We start from the raw sequence: 22793 nt of genomic DNA, 5'->3' as shown, positions 1-22793 counted from the left end.
CTTCATGTCATCATACAAATCATATTATTTATTAAATTCATAGTCTTTTAATAATTTCAATGGAACAATATCATTTCATGAGTAATATATATATATAATCTGAAGATCAAAACAAACATCAGTCATTGGAGAAGGACATGTGGACAAAGAAAACAAAAAATAGTGCTGACACAGTGTCATTTTTTTTTCTCAATCAGCTATGGTGGGAAGAATCTGAAAAAAATTCCTATGGTAATGTCAATTGCTCTATTTATTTATTTTATTTTATTTTTCCCTTGCAATAACAATAGAGGATGAAAGATAGATCAAAAGAAAAAAGAAGTGGGCTTGAACGATCAAAGGAAAGAAATCATCCGATAACTATGTTGTGTATTCTTAATATAGTTTTCTATTCTCTGGGATCTAACTTAATACGTTCATGAGAGTAACAATCAATTAATAAGATGATGTTCCTATTTAACCTCTTCTCTTTCTCTTTTTTTTTTGACAATGATTTTTTTTTTCTTTGGTTCATTGCTTTGGATTCATTACCATCATTAGCAATGAGGATTTTCCCCGTGGGGTGATGATCATTTTGGATTAGCTTTACCCAGTTTCGCTGTTGTTAAATTTATGAGGGAGGATGACCTGAATCATAAACGTAAGGTGGTACGAAAGCCAACAAAAAACAAACAAATAAACCGGCATTTTAAATCAAGGTATCTTCCTTCCCTTTTGTTGAAATCCAAGACTATGGGTTCATAACTTTGATCATCATATACTTATCACTACATATCATCATCTTTGAATTATTATTATTGAATAACAGATATATCGTCCTTATTTTTCTATTGAAGTAATAAAACCTATGCTTGGGAAAAAGATGGATCAGTCATGTGTTAAAACCCCTTTCGTCGGTACTCGTTGGTTACATAATAACTGGGTTCCAACTATAAAAATTCTGTTGTCATGTTAAAATCATAAAAAGTACCTAAAAATGGGGAACATTGATTTCTTCAACAGAGGAAAAAAAAAAGATATAACATCAAAATCTTTATTTGTCTTTTTTTATTTTTTTTTAAGATTAAGAATTACAAAAAACATAATTTAATATATATAAAAAGAGAGGGGAAGATATAATGTAATCATAGAAATGGCACTATTGTCTTGTGATAGTAATATATATATATTCCAGATATTAGTCGTCGTCTTCATCGTCATCGTCATTTATAAAGGCATCCGATTCTTCCGAGACTTCATCCATCAAAACAGCTTCCTTGCTTTCCAATCCACTATCTTCAGAATCTTCTTCTTGCATGTTTGCGTCGCTGTATTCATCATCTTCTTCTTGTGTTTTGCGCGTTCGTCCCAATGATAATGGCATTCGTGGATCTAACGTCCAAAAAAAAAAAAAAGATCAGTAAATCACAATGAATGTTTCATTTTTTTTTTCACCAAAACTTACTTCGCATTCGAGTTCTAAAGAAATTGGCCATTCGTGCAGCATTTTTGTACGCCAAAGAGGTTGGATGATTGTAATTTTGAGCATTTTTTCGAATCAATTCGACATCATCAATTATAGCCTATCAATAATAAAGATCATACAAAAAAAAAAAAAAAAAAAGGAGGAAGAGAAAATGTTAGAACAGTTATATTCACATCCCCACATATATCAATAAATAGAAAACCTTACTTCTAAATGACGATAAAACCCATTATTCAGTCTATCCTTGACCATTTCCAGACAGATTGGGTAAGCAATTTTCGACAGATAATTCGAATAAGTATAGTAATCAACTTGATGCACATAAAGAAGAAAGTCGTCGGTGTTACATATCCAATCCAAAACACTTCTAGCACGATGAATTTGCTGATCGGTTAATCTACTTCCAACATCATACCATTCCGAGAAATCTTCACCAATAGGAACAATTTCCCATGGACTTAGGTCTTCAGGAGGTGAAGAATCATCGTCCCTAATGTATTAAAGAATAATATTAGATAATCCTTTTCCTTTCCTTTCCTTTTTTTTTTTTTTTTATTATTATTTACCATATAATATGATAGCAAGCCCAAGGACTTTGAGATTTTGCTCGTTGCCAGTACATTCCGGTGTCGTTGATAGTCGATATCTGTCCAGTATACTTGCCGACATCGTACATAGCATCTACTCGTTGGCCAGGTTGTACAGGACCAAAAAAGATAGACATGGAAGCCAAAAAACGTTCCCAGAGAACCAAAAATTCAGGACATCCATCTTCATCAGAATATTCTACAATGATTTCTTCCATTCCAGTTATACCATGTCTTCCAGTAGCATTTCGAGATGACGATGATGACGAAGGAGATACCCAATGTGGATCCGCTTGTTCAGTTGCAACAGCCCGTATATTGGTCAATTCTTGTATTGTAAGTTTGAGGCGACAAAAGCAGGGAGGTCCAACATGCCAAGAAATACCATCTATAATAGCGAATATCACAGGTTCATTTTGCTTGATTTGAAGAGGTCCATGTCTTTCATCAAAACATTCCACCATTTCAGATTGTTCCCAGTATTGCTGATATCCTTCCAAAAGTAATGCCACACGATCCCCCATTTGTGGTAAATATTTTTCAACTGATCGTTGTGTCATACTGATCCATGGTGAAGGTTCATATAATTTGATTTCCTCTTCTGTCAAATCTCGAAGTATATTGATACCACGTTGATGTGTTGGTCTATGCGATGTCTTGCTGGTAGTTGCCCGTTTTTTACCTTTATTTTTACTTTTGCTGATTCTAGACGAGTTTGACAACCGTCGTTGGGATTGTTGTTGTTGCTGTTGTTGCTGTTGTTGCTGTTGTTGTTGTTGTTGTTGTTGTTGTTGCTGATGATACTGTTGTTGCTGTTGTTGTTGTTGTTGTTGTTGTTGTTGTTGTTGTGATCGTGTCAGTCGTTGTGAACCACCAGTGGAACTTGTTGACATTGTAGAGGAGTGAGCCCTTGTCATCATTGGCATGACAACATCATCATCACTTTCAGCTATCCTTGCTTGGAGTCGTCGTTTGCCTATCTTTCGTTTCGGTAGTTTCACAAAATCATCATCATCATCATCATCGTTATCACTGTTACTGTCATCACTTTCGCTATCCATCACCGTAGATCGAGCCTTTGTTCCTCTTCGACTTCGTGTTGAAATGTTTGATGTTGAAGGACCAGCTTCAACTGAGGATGGTTGTGCTTCATCCCCGGAATCAGTAATGTTCACCATATCATCTTCAAGTTCTTCAAAGTCATCATCCAGATCACTTTCCATATATGATTTTGGTCGCATACGTACTCTTCGTCTCGGTCGTAAAGGTGCATCTTCTTCTTCATCGCTTTGAACTTGAATTTCTCGTCGTCTTTTTCTAGTAGTCGCCCGTGTTGCCCGATCTTCACTAGTTCTGTCGACAATATTGGATGTACTACTGGATGAAGATGGTTGTAATATTCTTGCAGAAGATCTTGTAGATTGTCGTGCATCTGTACTAGGTAAAAGGTCATTGTCTGATAATTCTGATGAACTAAAGTGACGCTGTCTACCGGCCCTACTTCGAGTCACAGGAGGACCATCATCAGTTTCGTCTTCGTCCCAAGGTTCCACAGTAGAAGTTGGTACATGTTCAAATTCGTCAGAGCCAACATCCTCATTTTCTTCTTCACTATCTTCTTCACTACTGCCATAGATTTGTCCGCCAGTTGCTTCTTCACGGTAATCTTCATCATCAGAATCATCAGGAAGTAGATATGCTTGAGTCGCCGGTATAGGAAATTGGAATGGAGGCAAAGCTGATCCAGCACCACCAGTTTCGTTTTCATCATCATCCTCATTCTTCACAAAGTCACGTCGTCGTTTTGCAATTTGGGCGCGATCCATCACAGGTAATGAAGGAGGTATTTCTGTCCTAATATCCCTTTCTTCTTTGTCGTAACATACCAAACGTTGAGAGTTTTCCGTTTCAAATGTTTGAGCTTGAATTGTAATATCACGACCATATCCTCGTCTTGGTTGATGCGGGTATTCAATGCCTTGTAAATCAATGATGGGTGAAGGTGGAAGTAAATGTGTCGATAGATTCGTTTGTTCATCCACGAATGTGCCATCTTCTTGATATCGAACAGGAAGATAATCATTGTAAAAATATTGTCCACGAGTCCAGTTCTTTGTTTGAGCATAATCCTTGTCTAATCCATTAATACCAAATAACGTACAGTTGCCTTCATCATCAGTAATTGCATATTTCATACCATCCTTGGAAAACTTGCAATCTAAAAAGACTCTACCAGGATGATTTCTCCAAGTAATCACATTTTGTCGTCTGATATCCCACAAAATAACATTGCCATCGTAACCAGCGGAAAGAATCGTATTGGGATCTTGAGGATGACTATCCACAGCATATGTTTCACCCTTATGTCCTTTGAGTATACAAGCAGGTTCTCCGTTATAAGCATAATAAACCTTGATATCACCATGAGTGGTTGCCACAATACATAGACGATCATCAGCAGTCCAAGTAATCATTGATACCTTAGGTGATTCTTCAGTATCTTGATGTTCGGCATTGGCAGTAATGTTGATATTTGTCGTAACTAGGTCAGGCGTACTGTTTGGCTGATATGAATCGATGTGATTTGTTAGTGTATCCACTGAAACAGGCATAATTTGGTTGGTAATCGAGTTGTTCAAGATCGATTCAGAGGGTGATGGACTGAGAGGTGGTATGAGAGTTCCAAATTCAGATGTCTCTTGTTGACCTATTGATGAATCTTCAAGTCGTTTGCTAGCTTTTTGCGCTGTTTCTGAGGCTGTTGACGGTTTCACCATGGGGACGTCCGGAGTTTTTTTGATATCCACTATTGAATAAAGAAATATAAAGATATAAAATAAAGTAAATAAATGGATGTAAACAATATCCTTTCTCCTCGTGATATTATACTTACAAATTATTGACGTCCAAGTAGCATTTTCGTTATTGTATGACCAAATTCGAGCCGTTCCATCTTGCGAACTAAAGAAAAAGGGAGAAAGTAAAAAAAAAAAAAAAAAAAAATGGTAATGAATTAATATCTATCTATTCTTTCAATGTCTACTCCAACTTACCCACTAAGTATCCTTTGACCATCATGACTAAAGGCCAAATCAGTGACACTTCCCATATGTCCTTCCAATATAGCAATAGGTTCAATAGGTTGTGGTTGATCTTGTCCACTCTTATCTGGAAAAAGAGCACTTGCTACTCTTCGTCGTCTACGTGATTGACCATCTTGATTTGAAGTTCTAGTACTCGATCGTCCAGTATCGATAGGATTGTTCTTGATTGTTGAGAATACGTAGACAAATCCATCATCACCAGCCACAGTAAACTTGGTTCCAGTATAATTGAAAGAAGAACACCGTAATTTATCTCTTGCGCGAAATTTGCAACTATATGTAATTGGTGATTCAGGATTCATGAATTGAAAGGTATCGCGATTCCATTTCCATAATCGAACATAACCGTCTTCATTTGTTGCCATAAGATATCGTGTTTCTGACCTTGGTGATGGGGAGAATCTTACAGTTGTAAAAGGTTTTGCCTAATAATTTATCAAAAAAAAAAAAACATAATTCTTAAAATCCAATTCCTTAACAACTCTTTTTTCTTTTATCCACTTACATTGGCTGATATAGGTCGTAAAGATGCTACTTGTTTATATCCATCCATTGTCCACACACGCACGTAACCATCTGAAGAAGCTGTTGCTATAAGAGTATTTTCTTCATTGATGGCAATATCAGTAATAACATTGTAATGTCCACGAATGGTATATATCAAGTATCCAGTTCTAACACACCAAACTTTAACCAAGTAATCATCGCTTCCCTACAAAAGAAAAAAAAAAAAGTATCAAATAAATAATCATAATCTTAAACCATTCCCTTTTTCTTTTTCTTTTTTCTTTCTCTTACCGTGAATAATCGTCTATTTGTTTTGTCGAAAGCCAAACAAAAAACAGGAAATCGATGGCCATTGATAGTAACCCGCTAGATGAAATTAAAGATCAGTAAAAATGATATTCTTTATATTATATGCATTTACCTCTTTGTAAAAAGTTGATAAGAATGTTTGAGTACAACTCTTTTGCATAATATTAGCACCCATTTCACGAGCGATCAACATTCGATCTATATAAAAGAGTAACGTCAAAAGATGATTATTATTATTAACATAATAATAATATATTTCTAACACTTACGAACTGACAAGTTAGCTAGTTCTTGTTGAGTCATTGTCAAATAGTTTGATTTTTCATATTGTTTTCCAGGAACAAAAGCAGATAACATGGTCAAAAGAGATTCATCACCATGTCGTAAAGCATTTGCCCGTAATGTCTGAGGATCAACTGTTTTTTTGTAATGTTGAAGAAGGTGTTCCATCAATGATAAAAGATATTGTCCCTTTGCATCAGGATATTTCTTATTCTATATTAGAAAAAAAAAGAAAAAGAAAAACACATTATCATCAAAAGGAAAAATATTTGATTTTGTTTTTTAGATTTTATTATACTATAATAAAAGATGATGATGAACTTACCAATCGATCCATGGTTAGTGGTACTTGAGATCCATCGTATGTTAGTGTATGTGGTAAAAGTTGTCGTTGTTGATCAAGTTCATGTTCCAAAGCTTGAGCAGATGCTTTACAAGGACCTGCTGATAGGAACTTGGCTATAAGATAATAAAGCTAAAAGAGGTTCAAAATCATGACAATAATAATATATATAAAAAAAAAGTAAATTAATATCAACATGTATGTAACAATAATAAGGATTTTCCTATTCTAGTAGTTGGATCATTCTTTACCTCTGTTTCATCGATGAGAAAGACAGAATTTTTTTTTAAAAAAAAAAAAAAAAGAGAAAAGAGAAAAAAAAAGTAAGAAACGCGTAATACAATATAATTTCAATAAAGTATGATTAATTTATTTGTTTCTCTTTTTTTATTTTTCTATTTTTCTATTATTTTTTTTTATCATGTATGAATGGTTTTACCTTGTTCCATAAGTAACAATCCTCAAGTTTGTAAAGAATAATAAAAAAAAAAAAGAAAAAGAAAAAAAAAAAAGAATTGAAATCTCAAATGAACCGGACGGAGTTGGAAAATAGAACCAGACCCACACAAAAACTGTATTGGATATATATATATATATAAAAGGATTATGATATTCATCTTTAATTATTTAATATATATCATTATTATTTAAAAAAAAAACTTTCAGTATGATGATGTTGTCACATAAAAAGAAAGAAAGAAAGAAAATTAAAAAAAAAAAATGAAATGTTAGATTAGTTGGTTGCACTGAAGGAGACAAGATTTATGCAAAAAGGAAAGAAAAAAAAAACAACAACAAAAGGTTGACTGCATTAGATTGAATCTTGATTTAATAATAATAATGAAAAGGATGATTTATTCATTATTCATATTAAAGCATAAAGAAAATAAAAATGATATGATTTTTTATTTCTCAATAATAATAAAAAAAATAAGACCTGATCATGATTTGAAAATAATATATTTCTTGTTTTCTTTTCAAAAAGTTCAATACAACATTAAAATCAAAAGAGACAACTAAGAAACAGGATCTTCAAGTAAAAAAAAAAAAAAAAAAAAAAGGAGGTTTGTCATGTTTTCGTTCATATTGACATATTTGATTCAATTAGTAAAAAAACCTGATTTCTTTCTTTCTTTCTTTCTTTCTTTCTTTCTTTTCTTTATGACAAGAATATAACCCTGCATTTGATAATAGATGACACGTTGTCCCAATATGCATGAAGTAGAGAAAGAAATAACTATTTTGTTGTTTTTTTCTGTATACAAAAAAAAAAAAAAGAGAAAGATGAGGGTAATCATGGTAAAAATCGGGGTTGATCTAAAAATATATATATATAAAAAAAAACAAACTATAAATTCAACAATGGGCCCGATTGTTTTCAGTTTACAAGAATGGTAAGTTGTTTGTCTTACATGATTTTTACTTTCTCCTACCTTTAATCACGTTTCAATTTTCTTTGTTTGAAGTCAAGAGATTTTATAATAATAATAAAAATGATACTATTTTTCAAACAATCATGGAGAGAGAGATATCAATGATTTGATCAAAAAAAATACTACACTTTATTTTACTTTTTTACTTTTTCGTTCCAGGAACGCTGAATTTTAAAAATTCTCAGTGTTTTCTTTTCTTTTTTCTTATTATTATTATTATTATTATTATTATTATAAAATAGAAATTAGTTATCTTATTTTTTTTTTTTTTGTCTTTCTTTTCTTTCTCTATTTTCCTTTTATTTTATTTTATTTTTTTTTTTATTTTATTTTATTCTTCATTATCTAAATAAATGACAGGAAGAAAACCATTACTCATTGCACCTCCAACTGAACCATCTTATTCTTCTCCTTCACCTCGCCTTTTTAAACCATTCAAAGGTGTACGACATTGGTGGATACGTCAGTCAAACAATGAAAACAATCAACAACCATTAAATTTTACAAAGGAAGGAATAGCAATGACTTTGACTGCTGTTATTAATATACAACAAGATACTCAACCTGCCACAACTCTTCATTCTTCAACTACTTTATTTACACCGAATGCTGCGTATGATACACAACGTACTACCTCCAATACGTATCTACCACCAGCACATACTTATAATGCACGTGCTTTTGTCCATTATGATCCTACTAGGTCTTTTCTTGCTCTTGGAGCTGATTCAATATCAAACCAAACACAAGTATTATGGCTTTCTTTGGAACGTTATTCTTGGTTGATCTCACAATTACATGAAGAACAATATGTCGATACTTTTTTAAAGAATTGTTATTCCAAGGCCAACTCTACTCTTTCTGCTCAACAATATAGACATTCTACCTCTGCTCCTCCTTCTTGTGGCTCTTCCTTATCAACACCCTCTTTAGGTCTATACCCTTTTATTTTCACTACAAGTCCGATATTAGCCGTACACAATGCCCGCTATACTTCTTCAACAGCATTGACTCGTAGGCTCACCCGATTTGTCCATCTTGGAAACAGTAAACACTATCATCCTATGAACGATATTTATTTGTTTATGATACCAAAAGCTCTCTTATTACAAGCAGCTGCTTATATTCCCATGACCAAGCCTTTACCTCCAATGTTTACAACAACTGACTATCAGCAAGAAAAAAAAGAGACTACAAAAATAGCAACAACAGCATCACCATTTACTGATTTACTTCCAAATGATTCAAAACGATTTACAAGATACATTCATTTACTCACTATGACAGCACATGATCTTATCGCGATACCCATATATCAAATAAAGAATGATTCAAAACATGATTCTACGTTCTCTCCAGAAGCTCAGCATACAACAACAAATTTGGAACAACAACATGAAAATAATCAAGGTCAATTCGAACTTTTCTGCTCAAGATGTGGACATACCCCAGGTTTTGAAACTTTGACATATACAACATCCGGATTCTCTGTATCTGTAGACGCAAATCAATTATTAGGTATTTGATAAAATAACAATAATAATAACACTAATAAAAATGAAGGATGAAAAGAGAACTGATTAATATTCTTTGTATATAATAGAACCAACATTTACAATTGTATATTTTCAACCTATCGTTAATAATTCAAGCGAATCAACCCATCTATATCATGAGACACGTCCTCATTCGCAATCACCAACCACCAATTCAACGACAAAACAGCGCGATATCTCACCATTATTCAATACTTTTCCAAAAAGGCAACAACAGACAACTACGAATGGCACTCAACATGGATCTATTGAACGATTATCTTGTACAGATTCAACAAGTACATCAGGCGCCACCACTGGATCATTCTCTATTCCTTTTCAGAAATCCAATACCGATGATATCAACTTGTATACTTTTGAACGGAAAGGCTTCATAGCAATCGACCACGAACATCAAGAAATTTTGGTAATCTTCCCTGATCTTCCCTTAGCCAAATCTGGAGGAACTATTGATCTGGACACTTCGTTTTTTATTCCAGTCCCTTGGTATGAAGAAGAGGATGACAACAAGGATGAAATCAATACACAATCACAATCATTAGATCAAAAAGGTCAACTTCTTTCTTCACTTGAAGAAGAGCAACGGAAAAAGAAAACAAACCGACGTAGAACACTCTTACGGAAAAAGAATACAACATCAGATATAGAACCATCATTATCACCATCACCACCACCTGTATCACCACTACCACCAGTATCATCAACACCATCATCAGAATCATCATCATCATCATCTATACCTTTTGTTTTGAATGGAGCTCTTACTTCATGGCGACGATGTGAACTGGATGTGGCCACTTTATTGATGCGAACGTGCAAGTCTACTCCTCAGCATTATCATGTTGTGATGATTGGTCATGGATTAGGTGCAGGTAAATCGAAATATATGAAAAATTGGAGGAAAAATGCTCACCTTTTTTTTTTTTTTTATTATTATTAATACTATACGTTGTTGATAGCTGTAGCATCATTATGTGCATTATCATTAGTATCTACAGGACTATTATCAAATCGAAAAGTATCTTATTGTGGTGTACATCCTCCACGAATAGGTAACACTGGATTAGAAGAACTGTTATCAAGGCAAAATATCGATACAACAAGGATTATGCATCCCAATGATATTATGGCACATCTTCCACCACGAACATCAGGATTGGTACATATTGGAAATACAACAATTATTGACAACAAGAAATGGATGATTCGAGGACAGAATGCACATGATATGGAAGATAGAATTGATCGTATTTTACCTACAGTAAAGACTTTTGATACAGATTACCATGGATCAGCTTTGGATATAAATTTATACCCTTCCTCATGCACCTCTACCTCATTATTGACAATTCCTTGATAGACTTTATTACTGTTATTATTATTTTACCCTATTATTCGACAATATCATATCTTTTTTTTTTTTTGAATACCATTTACTTATTCTTCCCCCTTTTTTAATACTATTTTGAAAAAATAAAAAATTATGCTATCTTATTTTAAAAAAACATATTTGTGAAGTTTTGTATTTGTTTATTACTGTAATAACTGATAATAATGAGGATCCATTTAATTCAATAGTCAATAAACATCAGCAAATAGAGTAGTTGTACCTAGGAAAATTAACAGAAAACCACCAAAAAAGGAAAATCGGGCGATTTGTAAAGTTGTTTCAGGAAAATACAAATGTGCTAAGGACCGATAACGGGAAAAAGAACATACGATAAGATATCTTTTCCTTTTTCCTTTTCATTTTTTTTTTTTTTTGTTTTTTAATTAATTAATTCATTGATACCCTTTAAACCTTGTTGTGAAATACAGTAAATGGATCTAACCAATCAACCACCTTCGCCACCTGAAAAGATCATGGAAGGTACTTCTACTTTTATGGATTTGATCGATGACAAGGCATTTCCTTCATCAATGGATCCTGATATCTTGGATACTAAAAAATTATCTCCAAAAACAGAACAATCATGTATAAGACCAAAAGTCATGGATTGGACTCCACACGAAGGACATGCTGGTGATACAATAACAGTCGTATTAATGCAACAACAAGATACAAAATTACCTATGAAATTAGTTTTCAATCAACTTATTTTAGAAACAAATGAACAATATGAAGAAAAAGATTTTACTAAATGGATTACTTTGATTGCTAAAGTACCTCGTTTGGAAGATATACAACCATCAACAACAGTAAAAGAAAATACTATTTCAGTCTCCGTCTGTGCTTATGATCCTGCAAAACATCATGTTGTGGATCATTGGCCTGTTGGTACATTTACATATCATTCTGCAACTAGTAAGTTCTTTTATATATTTATAATCAACATATTTACATATATACATATATATATATAGAAAGAACAGCTGAAGATATTCCTTTATATGATCTCCATGATAACGTTTATGCAAAGAAAACTCATACTACTTCATCAGGTAAAAAAAAAAAAAAAAAAAAAAAAAAAAGAAAAAAAAATTATTTCATTGTATTTCTCTCTCCGACATTTGTTATTCTTTTCTTTCACTTTTTTTTTTTTTATTATTTCTCATAAAACAAATGAATAAACATAGATTACATTACTCCTACTGTGGAATTTGGTCAAGGAGAACTTATGAACCTTCTTTCTCCATACGATGGCTCTCAAGTATCTTCTTCTAGTCCAACAACTACTCTACCATCATTTGGAAGGTTGTCATCTCCAACCTCACAAGGATTACCAAAAGCTGTATCAATGCCTGAAATGCATAAACCACAAACCGCAGAAGACGTACAAACTTCCTATAATGTCATGCTTCAAAGTACCATTCCGCCATCTAGAACGACTACACTACAACAACAACAACAACAACAACAACAACAACAACAGCAGCAGCAGCAACGGCAGCAGCAACAGCAAGCTAGCTCTACCAGCTTGAATTTTAACCAACCTCAACTTATGCCACGATCCTATTCAACTCCTTTTCCTACTTCACAACAATCTACCACTTATTACAACAATAGTAACCAGAATTATGCAAGTGGAACATATGGTACAATGGGATACCCATCTTATCCAGCTACGACAGATACGTATATGCAACAACCAAGTACCTCGTCAACAATATATGGCTCTACTAGTTTTTATCATCCAGAACAACCACCATCTTATGCTTATAGTGGACAACCATCTTATAATATAGGTCAACAACCAAGTACTGCAGCTCCTTTGACGCCTCCTTTACAACAAAAGCGATTACAAGGTCAACCACCACCGATGCCACTAGCAAAAAGTACATCAGTACCTAGCAACGTTACAGATATTCATCAAGTAGGTCATCCATTTGCTGGTCTGGTCAGTAGGCCTCAATTAAATATTCACAACGATTTGATGGATGCAACAAGGAACTGGACACAAAAGGAATGGGAAATGAGACGACGTGTATTAAGATTCTGGAGACAACAACAACCAAATACTCAACAGATCGATTGTGGATTTGAAATTTTAGATGAAGAAAGCTATCGAGCACAACGTACACAACAACAACAACAACAACAACATGGTGACATGGAGGTAACAGGGTCATCACCAACAACATCATCATTATACAATTACAAAGACAATTTGGTGGTATCATGTATCTTTTGGCAAGAGCGAAATGATTATTTTATCACATCAGTGGATTGTATACAATTGATTGAAGGTTTGATCGGTGTGGAATTCACAGTGGAAGAAAAGAATAGAATCCGTCGCAACCTGGAAGCATTACGACCCCTGACAGCAGCTAAAACTAGACCAGAAAGTGTTGATTTTTTTAGATTGATCATGGGATTCCCTGCACCAAAACCACGCAATATCGAAAAGGATGTCAAGGTATTCTTATGGTCTACTCTTGGTCCGGCTATCAAGAAGATCATTGGCAAATATACTCCAAGTTATAGCAGCACCGCTAGTGTCGTCAATTATGATGTCTCCTCTTCTACAGCTCCTTTACAACAACATAATACTTCTACACCACGATTATCTCGATCATAGAATTAATAGAATAGTTATTGAACTTTTTTTTTTTGATTCTTTTGTTAATAATAATTTTAATAAAAACATTTTTATAGTCATTTTGTCCTGATTACAATTGACAGATTATTGGGCTTTTTTTTTTTATATATATAAATTGGTTTGCTCAAGCACGTCATTTTTCTTTTTGGGCTTTTGACCAATAGCATGGCTCCTATTCCCTATTTTGGAAACGATCAGTCTGAAAAAAATGGTGAAACTGACTTTTTTTTTTTTATTATTTGCCAATAAACTTTTCTTTTTCTTTTTTTTTCTTTTTCTTTTTTTTTTTTTTTCTGTATTCCTTCCCATACCTTTTTTTTTTTCTTTTTGTACATATAGAAATATTTTCATCTCTTTACATACATGATACGATTACCATTTTCCTCACGATTACTTTTTTCCTTTTTATTGTGTCTATGGATAACAGTAGTAGTTGGTGAAACCCATTGTCGGGATCCTGCAGATTGTCCATTGTATCCTTTACATACTTGTTTTGCTACCGTTGAAGGATTGGTCTGTAAAAATGCTCGTAAGTTTATTCATTATATTTCTTTATTTTTTTGTCGAGTGAAACTAACTGTTTTAATATATATAATATAGGTGAATATGAAGGATTTGAAATGAGTGTGAATTATGTAGAGACCTTCAACTATCGACCTTATATACGACACAACGATACCGGAGAACCATGTCATTTGATTCCACGTAGTTCAGATTTAGAATCATATGTCGATTTTCGAGGACCACAAGCCATGACATTAGATGATTTGGATATGATGGGTAACTGTAGTCGACTGTCTTACTGTGATAAACAAACGAAAACCTGCCAGCCAAAGCATGGGATGGGCTCGACTTGCAAGTATAATATGGAATGTGCAGTTGGATTAGAATACTATCCTGGATATTGTGATAAGAACACCTCTCAATGTGGTATGCGACAAGATATTCCATCATTTTATTATGGAGGGACCATTCGACCGTTTACTATGGGGAAATATTGGAAAGAGGCCGTGGCGGCTGTGGTAGTGACGGGGACGCTGGCGCTCTGTTTCTTAGTAGGTCGTCATCAAGCTGGCAAATTAGTCTCTGGGGTCTCTTGTTTGATTGAAAAATGGCAAAATCGTGATCCAACTCAAACAAATCACTCGTTATCTGATGAAGAAATTTGGCATCAACAACATTGTCGCCGACCTTGGTGGTCTATTTTACCTCAACGGATGACTCGCTTTTTACAACCTCGTGATGATGGTACCTATGTACCCTTGGATACTCGTCCTTTAGATCCTCCTCCTTATCGTGGTGATTGATTAGCTAGTTTTTTTTTTTTCCTCCACATCCTCCTCACTTTTTTTTTTCTCCACCTCCCTACCACCTCCTCATTTCTTTTTTTGTTCTGCATACGCTTTGACCCTTCCTTCAATCATTGTTACACATTATGATATCCTTTTTTTTTTTTTTTTTTTTGTATTCTACCTATTGATGTTTCTTTTACTTCTATTGATTGGATCAAAATAATAATAAAAAAAAAAAAACAATCCATTGATTATTCAATTTGATTTGTTGTTTTTCTTTTTTGATGTGCTCAATATCATTCTATTCTTTTCTGCCTGACGACAGTGACCTTTTTGTGGTGATGACACTACGATAAAAAGTAACTTTTCTTTTTTTTTTTTTTTTTAAAAAGAAAAAAAAAACAATAGATAAAGACTACCGCATTTTCCATATATAGTATATCAAAAAAAACAATAAAGATAATGTCAAATAATTCAAAAATAACCTATTTTTATTTGATGATTGATTTAAACAATGTCTAACTAAAAAGATATATATTCATGAATCTAATGAAGCTGCGCATAGTTTCAATAATTCATCAGTTTTCTTGCCAATATTCTTGATATCCTTTGAGATTGCTTGCCAATGTTCACCATGATGAGGTTCAGCCTGTACACATCGTTTAATCACTAACTCTTGTTGTTCCTAGAAATAATCCAAAACGAAAAATCAATTAATCAATTATATGCTTTTTTTTTTTTTTTTTTTTTTTTTTTTTTTTTTTTTACCTCTACACCATGCTGTAATTCAAACTTGTACCACCAGGCAAAAGAATCTCCTTGATCAGGATCAATTTGAACAGCTTTTTGGAACCAATTTCTAGCCTTTTCAATTTTCCGGTCATTCCAAAACAAACGAGCCACCGTGATGACAATAATGGGATCATGTTCACATTTTTTAAGAGCATCAACACTACGTGCTTTACGTTGTGGTCGAGGTTCCATAAAGATAGCTTCCGTCCAAACACTACCAGAAGAAGGACATTCTTGTAATGCTTTTGCTGCCACCACTTTTGCTGCTGCTGGATTATTTGCCCGATTTTCAATTCTAATAGCCTCCACCCATAATTCCGGTACCTTGGGATTCGTAAAACGTGCTTTTTCCAATGTGTTCCGAGCCTTTGTTACCATATCCATCTTTTCTTCCAGTTGAGCCAGTTGAATCCATAAAGGTACACTTTTAGGACAATGTTTGACTGCCTTGTTGTATGTTTCTCTTGCTGCTGTTGTGTTGCCTAGATCAGTGTTTTCTACTTGACCCTTGATCATCCATAACTTATCAAATGTAGGATAAAGTGCCAGTCCTTGTTCTAATAATGCCATACATTGAGAATAATCACCCATTTGCCGTTCCAACATAACAGATTTCATCCATACACGTTCCGTACCAGATTGTTTTCGTGCATTTTCCAAAAGACGTCGTGCTCTGTCGTATTCTTGATTTTCACTTTCTACTTTGACGGCAGCCAACCAGATTTGTTCACTATTTGGATTCGCTTCGAAAGCTTCCTTCAAAATCATACGTGCACCATCAACGTCACCAGCCATCCATCTTTCTTTGGCACCCATCAACCATAGTACTTCAGCTTGAGGGCAGTATTTGACAGCACGTTTGAGTAGTTCTTCCAAACTTTCAGGGGATCCATGGTTCTTTTCCAAAAATGCAGCTTGTTGCCAAATTGATTTATGTCCAGGGAATGTTTTGAGAGCATGAGCATAGATAGCACGAGCTGTTTCAATAGATCCATGATTTGTGCAAGCTTCAGCATCATCCATCCAAATACTTTCTAAATCCTCTTCATCTTCTTCATCTAGACCTAATCCAATGGTTACCTTCACAATGGCTTGGCATGTCAAGACTGATCCGTTTGATTCTGCCTTTTCTGCTTCTTTCAACCATTGTTCCCTAGTCATCACAGCACCCACTTTGGAAAGTTTCTTGACCGCTGCAATGATGATCTTTTCCACCATTTCTTTTTCACCTTGTTCTTCTTGTAATCGAGCAGCAGCAATCCAGATTTCATGACTTGTTGGAATAGTAGCAAGAGCCTTGTTTAGTACACGTTTTGCATTGTTGTAAGTTTCCAGTCTAGCTAAAGCCAACCATAATTCCACACTTAAAGGTACCAGTTCAACTGCACGAGAGAGTAATACTTTAGCATCTTCCGGATTATCCTCCATATTGATTGCTGTCCGCCATAATTTGACTGAATTGGGTATAAATTCAAGAGCACGTCGTAGTACTTTCTTCTTATTTTTGTTGTCTGTTTCCAGATTCACTGCCCTCAACCAGATTTTAACAGATTGTGGTATAGATCGAACAGCATCAGCCAATATAATTTTCGCATTTTCAACAGTCTAATAATAATAATAATAATAATAATAATTGTGAGCTTTTTTTTTTTTTTTTTTTTTTTTATTTTTTTTTTATGACAATTATTAACTTACATTTAAACGAGCAGATTCCAACCACACATCTTCATTCTTTGGACATTGGATACAACCTTTTGCAATGGTAGTTCGAGCATGTACAGGACGTCCAGCAGCTTCTTCTAAACGAGCAGCAGCAATCCAACCAGGAGCATGTTTTGGATTAGTTGTGATGACAGAACTAAGTAATAAACGAGCTTTCTTAATATCACCAATTTCCGTCGCAGTCTTCAAAGCCACACTGTTGAGATCAGTAAGGTAGCCTTTGGGATCAATAGTTGTTTGACCAGAAGTTGAATCAGAAGATGCTTGATCTAGTTTCAAACCTAAAACCTTGTCACGAGCTTGACCAATTTCCTTGAAATCCGTGAGCATTCCACTATTATCGTCTTGAATGGTTGTTGTCGTATTATGTTGTGCTTGATCGCGAGCGGCAGCCAAAACAGTATCTGGTAATGGAGTAAACCGTTCAGGTATTTTGCTTTTCTTTCGACTCTTGCCTACCAAATCACCCACTTCAGGAATAGAAGCCCATTCTTCTTCATCCAAAGAACTAAGTTGTCGTTTCAAATCAGAAAATTGTTGTGAGATCTTGGGTCGTTCTTGTCTGAATTTGGCTAGTTCTTCTTTTTCCCTTGCTTCACGTCGTGCTTTTCGTCGTTCATCCATACGAGCATCAATCATATCCCATACACGGTCAGCTTCTTCGTCATCTTCTTCATATGGTGCAGCGGAAAAGAGTCCTACTTCATTATCAGGATCTTGATATTGTTCTTCGTCGTCTTCACCTTCCGTTTTGGCTTTGACATCACCTCTATATATAATTAAAAAAAAAAGAATAAATGAATAAAGTCTTTAAAATATAAAAATATATATTACTTACACTGGGAAATCAGCAGATGCTTCCCTTGCAGGTCCAATATCAGATCGTGTAGTAAAACCTGTAGCTCCACGTCCTAAACCAGCAACATAATTGGGAGGAGCTGGTTTACCAATAAAGTCTTTGGTAACACCAAACATGATTTGATTTTTGTCAATTCAAAAAAAAAAAAAAAAAAAAAAGAATGGAGAAGAAGATAAAAGAAAAAACCTTTGTCGCAGCTGAAAATTTAAAAAAATTCAGAGAAACAACAACAACAAAAAAGAAAAAAAAAATCCTAATAGGTAAAATTTCAAATTCCGTTGTCTTATTAAATATTATAAAGGATCAAAAATGGATATCAGATTAGAAAATATAAAATCGATTTTTTTTTTTTTTTTGCTAAAAAGAAATAACAGATGTTTATTGTTATTGTTATTTTCGTGATTGCCCTAAAAAAGAGAAGGATGATTATGAACGGCATTCAAAATATTCTACCTAGTTACACACACGTATGTTTTCATGCACTTCCGAGACACATGGTACATTATCTTGTGTATAAGAAACTACATAAAGACACTTTATTTGACTTTTTTTCCCCTTTTTTTTTTATCCTTGTTTTTTTTTTAAAAAAAAAAAAAAGTTCCCCTTTCGTTTTTCTTGGTTGATCCTCCCCCTTCTTTTCTTTCTGGATTTTTTTTTATCTGTTTTCACAACTTAATCTCTTTTACTGTACTATAATTTTCCATTGGTTGAAAAGTAAATCACTTATTTTATTTTACTTTTTTTTTTAAAAAAAAAGGAGACTGTGATTGTTTCTATTCTCTCTTTTTTTGCGCTCGACTTTTTTTTTTCTATTGTAAAGTTCATAACACGGCAATTACCATCATCATCAATAACTACACGCCACAACAGCCACGACCACCACCATCATTATCATCATCATCATAAATCATCATCATAAATCATCATCATCACTGATGCCATTCGAATCAATCAATCCTTATCGAGCACAACATATACCACTTTCATCTATTCATCCTTATATGATGTATGATCATACCATTCGAAAGATGGAGGAGGATTATGTTACTAGATCAAACTATGATGAATCCAATGATGATACGGTGTCTTGCGCTTCATCTACTAGTAACCTCATAGATGATAATATTGATTACAATGTTGTATATGCTTTACATATATTTATTGCTACAGTGGAAGGACAAGTATCTGTAATGCGAGGTGATAAATTGATCTTATTGGATGACAATAACTCTTACTGGTGGCTAGTCAAAATAGTGAAAACATCCGACATTGGTTACATTCCAGCTGAAAATATAGAGGTAATATGATGATTTGCATTGTTTCAATGACAACACTATAAAGCGTCTTTTTCCCCATTTCCATAAATCGCCTTTTTAGGATGAAATCATGCCAACTAACTAACTTTTTTTTTTTTTTTTCTGTTTAGACTCCTTTTGAACGACTCGCTCGGTTCAATAAATATCGTAATACAGAAGTAGGTGATTAAAAAAAAAGCACTCCCTTTTGATATTGACTTGTAGATGCATCATCTTTTTTTTTTTTTTTGTTAGGTCATTTTCATACCTTCATCAGTCAATGAATACATACATCGCAGAAAATCAACTAATAAAAAAGTGACCATGGCAACCAACGTATCCATTCAATCGATGATTGTCACCCTAGATGATGATTCCTCGCAGATCACGGAAACATTTCAAGAATCACAAGGTAACATTGACCATCCATTTGCATCTACCACCATTGATCCAGATACCACCTCATCATCAACGCGATTATCCAATCATGCATTGTCCATCGGTCTTGCTCAACATTTTGTACAACATCGAACAATACAATCCTCTTCTTCCTCCATGAAAGGGAACAGTTTCCGTCAGTTGTTACTATCGCGATCCAAATATTCAAGCCAAACCAATCTCTCTGATGTTACCCCTTCCTCTTCCTCCTCTTCTTCCCCTTTGATCTCATCAGACACTCCTTCCTCCTTAACAGAAAAGTTAAGTGTACTCCGTGTTTTTGCTGGCAATATTAGTGCCAAAGCCACGTTTTATTCTGTTTTGGTCACAGAAAATACAACTGCTGAACAACTTTTAAACTTGGCCTTGGATAGATATCATTTAGCTGATGATCAACAAAAGCAGTGTGAAGGTATTGAGTATTATATCACTGCGAAAGTCATAGATGGTGGTAAGCGGATCTAAAATTTTCTAAAAAAAAAAAAAAAAAAAAATACAAGACTTTTAACTTTTTTTTTTTTCTTTCTCCTTCTTTCTTTTTTCTTTGAAACGCGACAGATGAAATTGCTCTTGCTCCACAAGATAAACCTTTGGCTATCTTTCACTCCTTAAACACTCATTTGACTACACCTATGCCATCCTTGACGCACATTCGGTCCAAGATTCAACTAACTCGCATAGGTGTAAGTAAGACAAATGTCACTGACTCTTTTGGTGAAAACTCTGTCATTCGGTTTTTATTACATAAACGTATCAAACGGATCAATGAACAAGATGGTCACCTTCGAATCAAGATTGCTTATTATAATACAGTGACAAAAAAGTCGTCAACAACAACAACCTTCTCGCCATCACGATTCTCGCAGTTTTATCGTCGTCCTGGTCTCAAACGGCATTCGCTTTCCACTTGTACATCATCGGTATCTCTACCTGGACAAATCTGTATGGATAGGATCGAAAAACTTGTCTCCATTCCTGGTAACACAGTAGTTTCTGAACTTACTTGTTTGGCGTTGGAAAAGTTTCATATTCAACAAGGTGTCCCCTATAATGCTGTGAATGAAAAGATGGACAAATATGGCATGACCCTGGTAGTGCAAGGAAAAGGTAAAAAAAAAAAAAAAAAAAAAAATGCAAAAAAGTTGGCAAAGCCTGTTGTTTTGATTCTATTTTTATATTATTGTATAGAACATGTCTTGAATGGAAACAGAAGCATCATCGATGTATTACAAGATAAATGGCTTAACCCCAAAGGAACAGACGATCAGATTCTATTTGTTTTACGAAAAATGCAATCTCGAGTTCTATCACCAATTACAACAAATGAAAAACTAGATGATGAAGGCTTCTCCATCCCCACTTCAATACGATCATCACCAACACCCCGTGCATCAACAGATTCCTCTCATTTATCACCAACAAATGATATTTGCAATAGTAGCTTATCTTCAGCATCAACATCCTCCTCTGAATCATCCTTGTTACACTCTTCTTTGACAATACCTGATTCCACCAACCATGGTAAAGTTAATACGGATATATTGCTACACCAGATCGACTTGGCACTCTTATCGTTGGAAAAAGTTGTACCGTCCAAATCTTCTCCTACTTGTTGGTTCAATACCACTCCCACTCCGTCATACTTTGCTGATTGACAACGGATATTTGAAAATATGATCATCATGATTAGGTAATATACATAGATATAGACAACGATAAAAATTTGAAAAGAGGGATCAGTTGAAGAATAAGAAGATTAATGAATAATTCTTTTTATATACATAGTCGTCTGGAGGCAGCTTTGGAAATATTCATGAAATGTAATCATAGCTTTTGTAGTCATAATTTATAGTCATATCTCTTTTTGTACAATAGAATAAACATAATCATCATCATTATTATTATCCGACCATCAACTCTTTTAATCCTTTCTTGTCATTCAAATTTAAGAAAATAAATTGATCATCAACTACATATCCATCTATCCATAGAAAAATCAATCATAAAAAAAAAAAAGATGGTTCCATTCTTTATTATCTATAATTAAGTATATACAATACAACTAAAATTAATCCAACTTGAATCCTAGTTGAGAAGTCCTCTATCGTTCATTGTACCACCGACCCAGATTCTTGTTCTTCGGCTGTTATCATTGACGTGCTAGTAAAAGAACAAAATAATGAATACGTATATATATATGTGACTATATGTCCACTTGTATCATATCATCCCTCTACCTCTTCATATTCCATTAACTTTTCCGTGGATGCCTTGTTGATAAGAATGCGTCGATGTTCGTTCAAATGTTCATTGATCAGATTACCACAGGTAACCCATGCCTTAGTCTCTTCAGCCTTTGGAATAGTCATCTTGTACTCTAAACAAAAAGGACAGGTCCATACTTCATTCTTGATGTCTTGTTGAAACGTCCTAATCTAACATACAATTAATAAAAACCAAGTAGTATCTATTTTTTTTTTGGACTTACTTCCTTCAAACAAGATCCATAAGCAGCTTCTATTTGTAACTTTTCACGTTTTCTCCTTGCACCTTTATCCATGATAAGAGGTTCAAAAAGAAAAAAAAAAGCAGGAAAGAAAAGAATGAAAAAAAAAGGGAATTCTTATTTTCACCCCCCTCAGTTTGTTATTCTCACCCCCCAAGCTAAAAAATAGCCAATAAAATTGATTTTTTTTTTCATATAGTCGATAAATTTCAGCAAAACTTTTATATTCAGTCATTATCCATCGCCCATCACCCATCATCCAT

General features: G+C 34.1%; 6 protein-coding genes across 6 annotated transcripts; 4 read left to right on the top strand and 2 right to left on the bottom strand.

Moving 5' to 3' along the window:
- Positions 1-1177: 1177 nt before the first annotated feature.
- BX664DRAFT_312183 (uncharacterized protein) lies at positions 1178-7046 on the bottom strand (the record flags this gene model as incomplete). Its single annotated transcript, XM_051542593.1, has 14 exons — positions 1178-1371; positions 1445-1562; positions 1673-1955; positions 2032-2734; positions 2924-4858; positions 4946-5013; positions 5106-5581; positions 5662-5868; positions 5955-6029; positions 6085-6170; positions 6242-6467; positions 6580-6729; positions 6849-6850; positions 7037-7046. 14 exons carry the CDS (start codon positions 7044-7046, stop codon positions 1178-1180), a joined length of 4533 nt encoding a protein of 1510 aa, XP_051403564.1.
- Positions 7047-8330: 1284 nt separating this feature from the next.
- BX664DRAFT_326137 (uncharacterized protein) lies at positions 8331-11091 on the top strand. The gene is made up of 3 exons (XM_051544163.1): positions 8331-9548; positions 9634-10458; positions 10546-11091. Exons 1-3 carry the CDS (start codon positions 8384-8386, stop codon positions 10941-10943), a joined length of 2388 nt encoding a protein of 795 aa, XP_051403563.1. The 5' UTR covers positions 8331-8383; the 3' UTR covers positions 10944-11091.
- Positions 11092-12034: 943 nt separating this feature from the next.
- BX664DRAFT_326133 (uncharacterized protein) lies at positions 12035-13689 on the top strand. The gene has a single exon (XM_051544162.1). It carries the CDS (start codon positions 12205-12207, stop codon positions 13603-13605), a length of 1401 nt encoding a protein of 466 aa, XP_051403562.1. The 5' UTR covers positions 12035-12204; the 3' UTR covers positions 13606-13689.
- A 102-nt stretch (positions 13690-13791) lies between these two features.
- Positions 13792-15070, top strand: BX664DRAFT_383632 (uncharacterized protein; the record flags this gene model as incomplete). Its single annotated transcript, XM_051549128.1, has 3 exons — positions 13792-13837; positions 14054-14155; positions 14227-15070. 3 exons carry the CDS (start codon positions 13792-13794, stop codon positions 14931-14933), a joined length of 855 nt encoding a protein of 284 aa, XP_051403561.1. The 3' UTR covers positions 14934-15070.
- Positions 15071-15383: 313 nt separating this feature from the next.
- Positions 15384-18441, bottom strand: BX664DRAFT_326130 (PRP1 splicing factor, N-terminal-domain-containing protein). Its single transcript, XM_051544161.1, has 4 exons — positions 18271-18441; positions 17406-18201; positions 15687-17315; positions 15384-15603 (listed from the first exon to the last, which is right to left on the bottom strand). The coding sequence occupies exons 1-4, from the start codon at positions 18405-18407 to the stop codon at positions 15457-15459; spliced, it is 2709 nt and encodes a 902-aa protein (XP_051403560.1). The 5' UTR covers positions 18408-18441; the 3' UTR covers positions 15384-15456.
- An 878-nt stretch (positions 18442-19319) lies between these two features.
- On the top strand, positions 19320-21058 carry BX664DRAFT_257877 (uncharacterized protein; the record flags this gene model as incomplete). Its single annotated transcript, XM_051540528.1, has 6 exons — positions 19320-19589; positions 19718-19765; positions 19842-20088; positions 20281-20475; positions 20583-20889; positions 20977-21058. Coding segments are annotated over 6 exons (1149 nt in total), but the record flags the coding sequence as incomplete, so codon positions are not given.
- Between the last annotated feature and the right edge of the window lie 1735 nt (positions 21059-22793).

The sequence above is a fragment of the Halteromyces radiatus genome (assembly GCF_025201355.1).
Source record: "Halteromyces radiatus strain CBS 162.75 chromosome Unknown BX664scaffold_2, whole genome shotgun sequence".
In the NCBI taxonomy this organism is placed as follows: Eukaryota; Fungi; Mucoromycota; class Mucoromycetes; order Mucorales; family Cunninghamellaceae; genus Halteromyces; species Halteromyces radiatus.
Note: the sequence above shows the minus strand (reverse complement) of the source record. Positions and strands in the feature narration are given on the sequence as shown.

Excerpts from the sequence above, each read along its gene's own strand:
- BX664DRAFT_326130 (XM_051544161.1), bottom strand. The coding sequence starts at position 18,407 with ATGTTTGGTGTTACCAAAGACTTTATTGGTAAACCAGCTCCTCCCAAT. Across the intron at positions 18,202-18,270 it reads GCATCTGCTGATTTCCCAGT|AGGTGATGTCAAAGCCAAAA; the intron begins GTAAGTAATATA and ends AATTATATATAG. Across the intron at positions 15,604-15,686 it reads AATTACAGCATGGTGTAGAG|GAACAACAAGAGTTAGTGAT; the intron begins GTAAAAAAAAAA and ends GATTATTTCTAG.
- BX664DRAFT_326133 (XM_051544162.1), top strand. The coding sequence starts at position 12,205 with ATGAACCTTCTTTCTCCATACGATGGCTCTCAAGTATCTTCTTCTAGT.
- BX664DRAFT_326137 (XM_051544163.1), top strand. The coding sequence starts at position 8,384 with ATGACAGGAAGAAAACCATTACTCATTGCACCTCCAACTGAACCATCT. Across the intron at positions 9,549-9,633 it reads AGACGCAAATCAATTATTAG|AACCAACATTTACAATTGTA; the intron begins GTATTTGATAAA and ends TGTATATAATAG. Across the intron at positions 10,459-10,545 it reads TGGTCATGGATTAGGTGCAG|CTGTAGCATCATTATGTGCA; the intron begins GTAAATCGAAAT and ends CGTTGTTGATAG.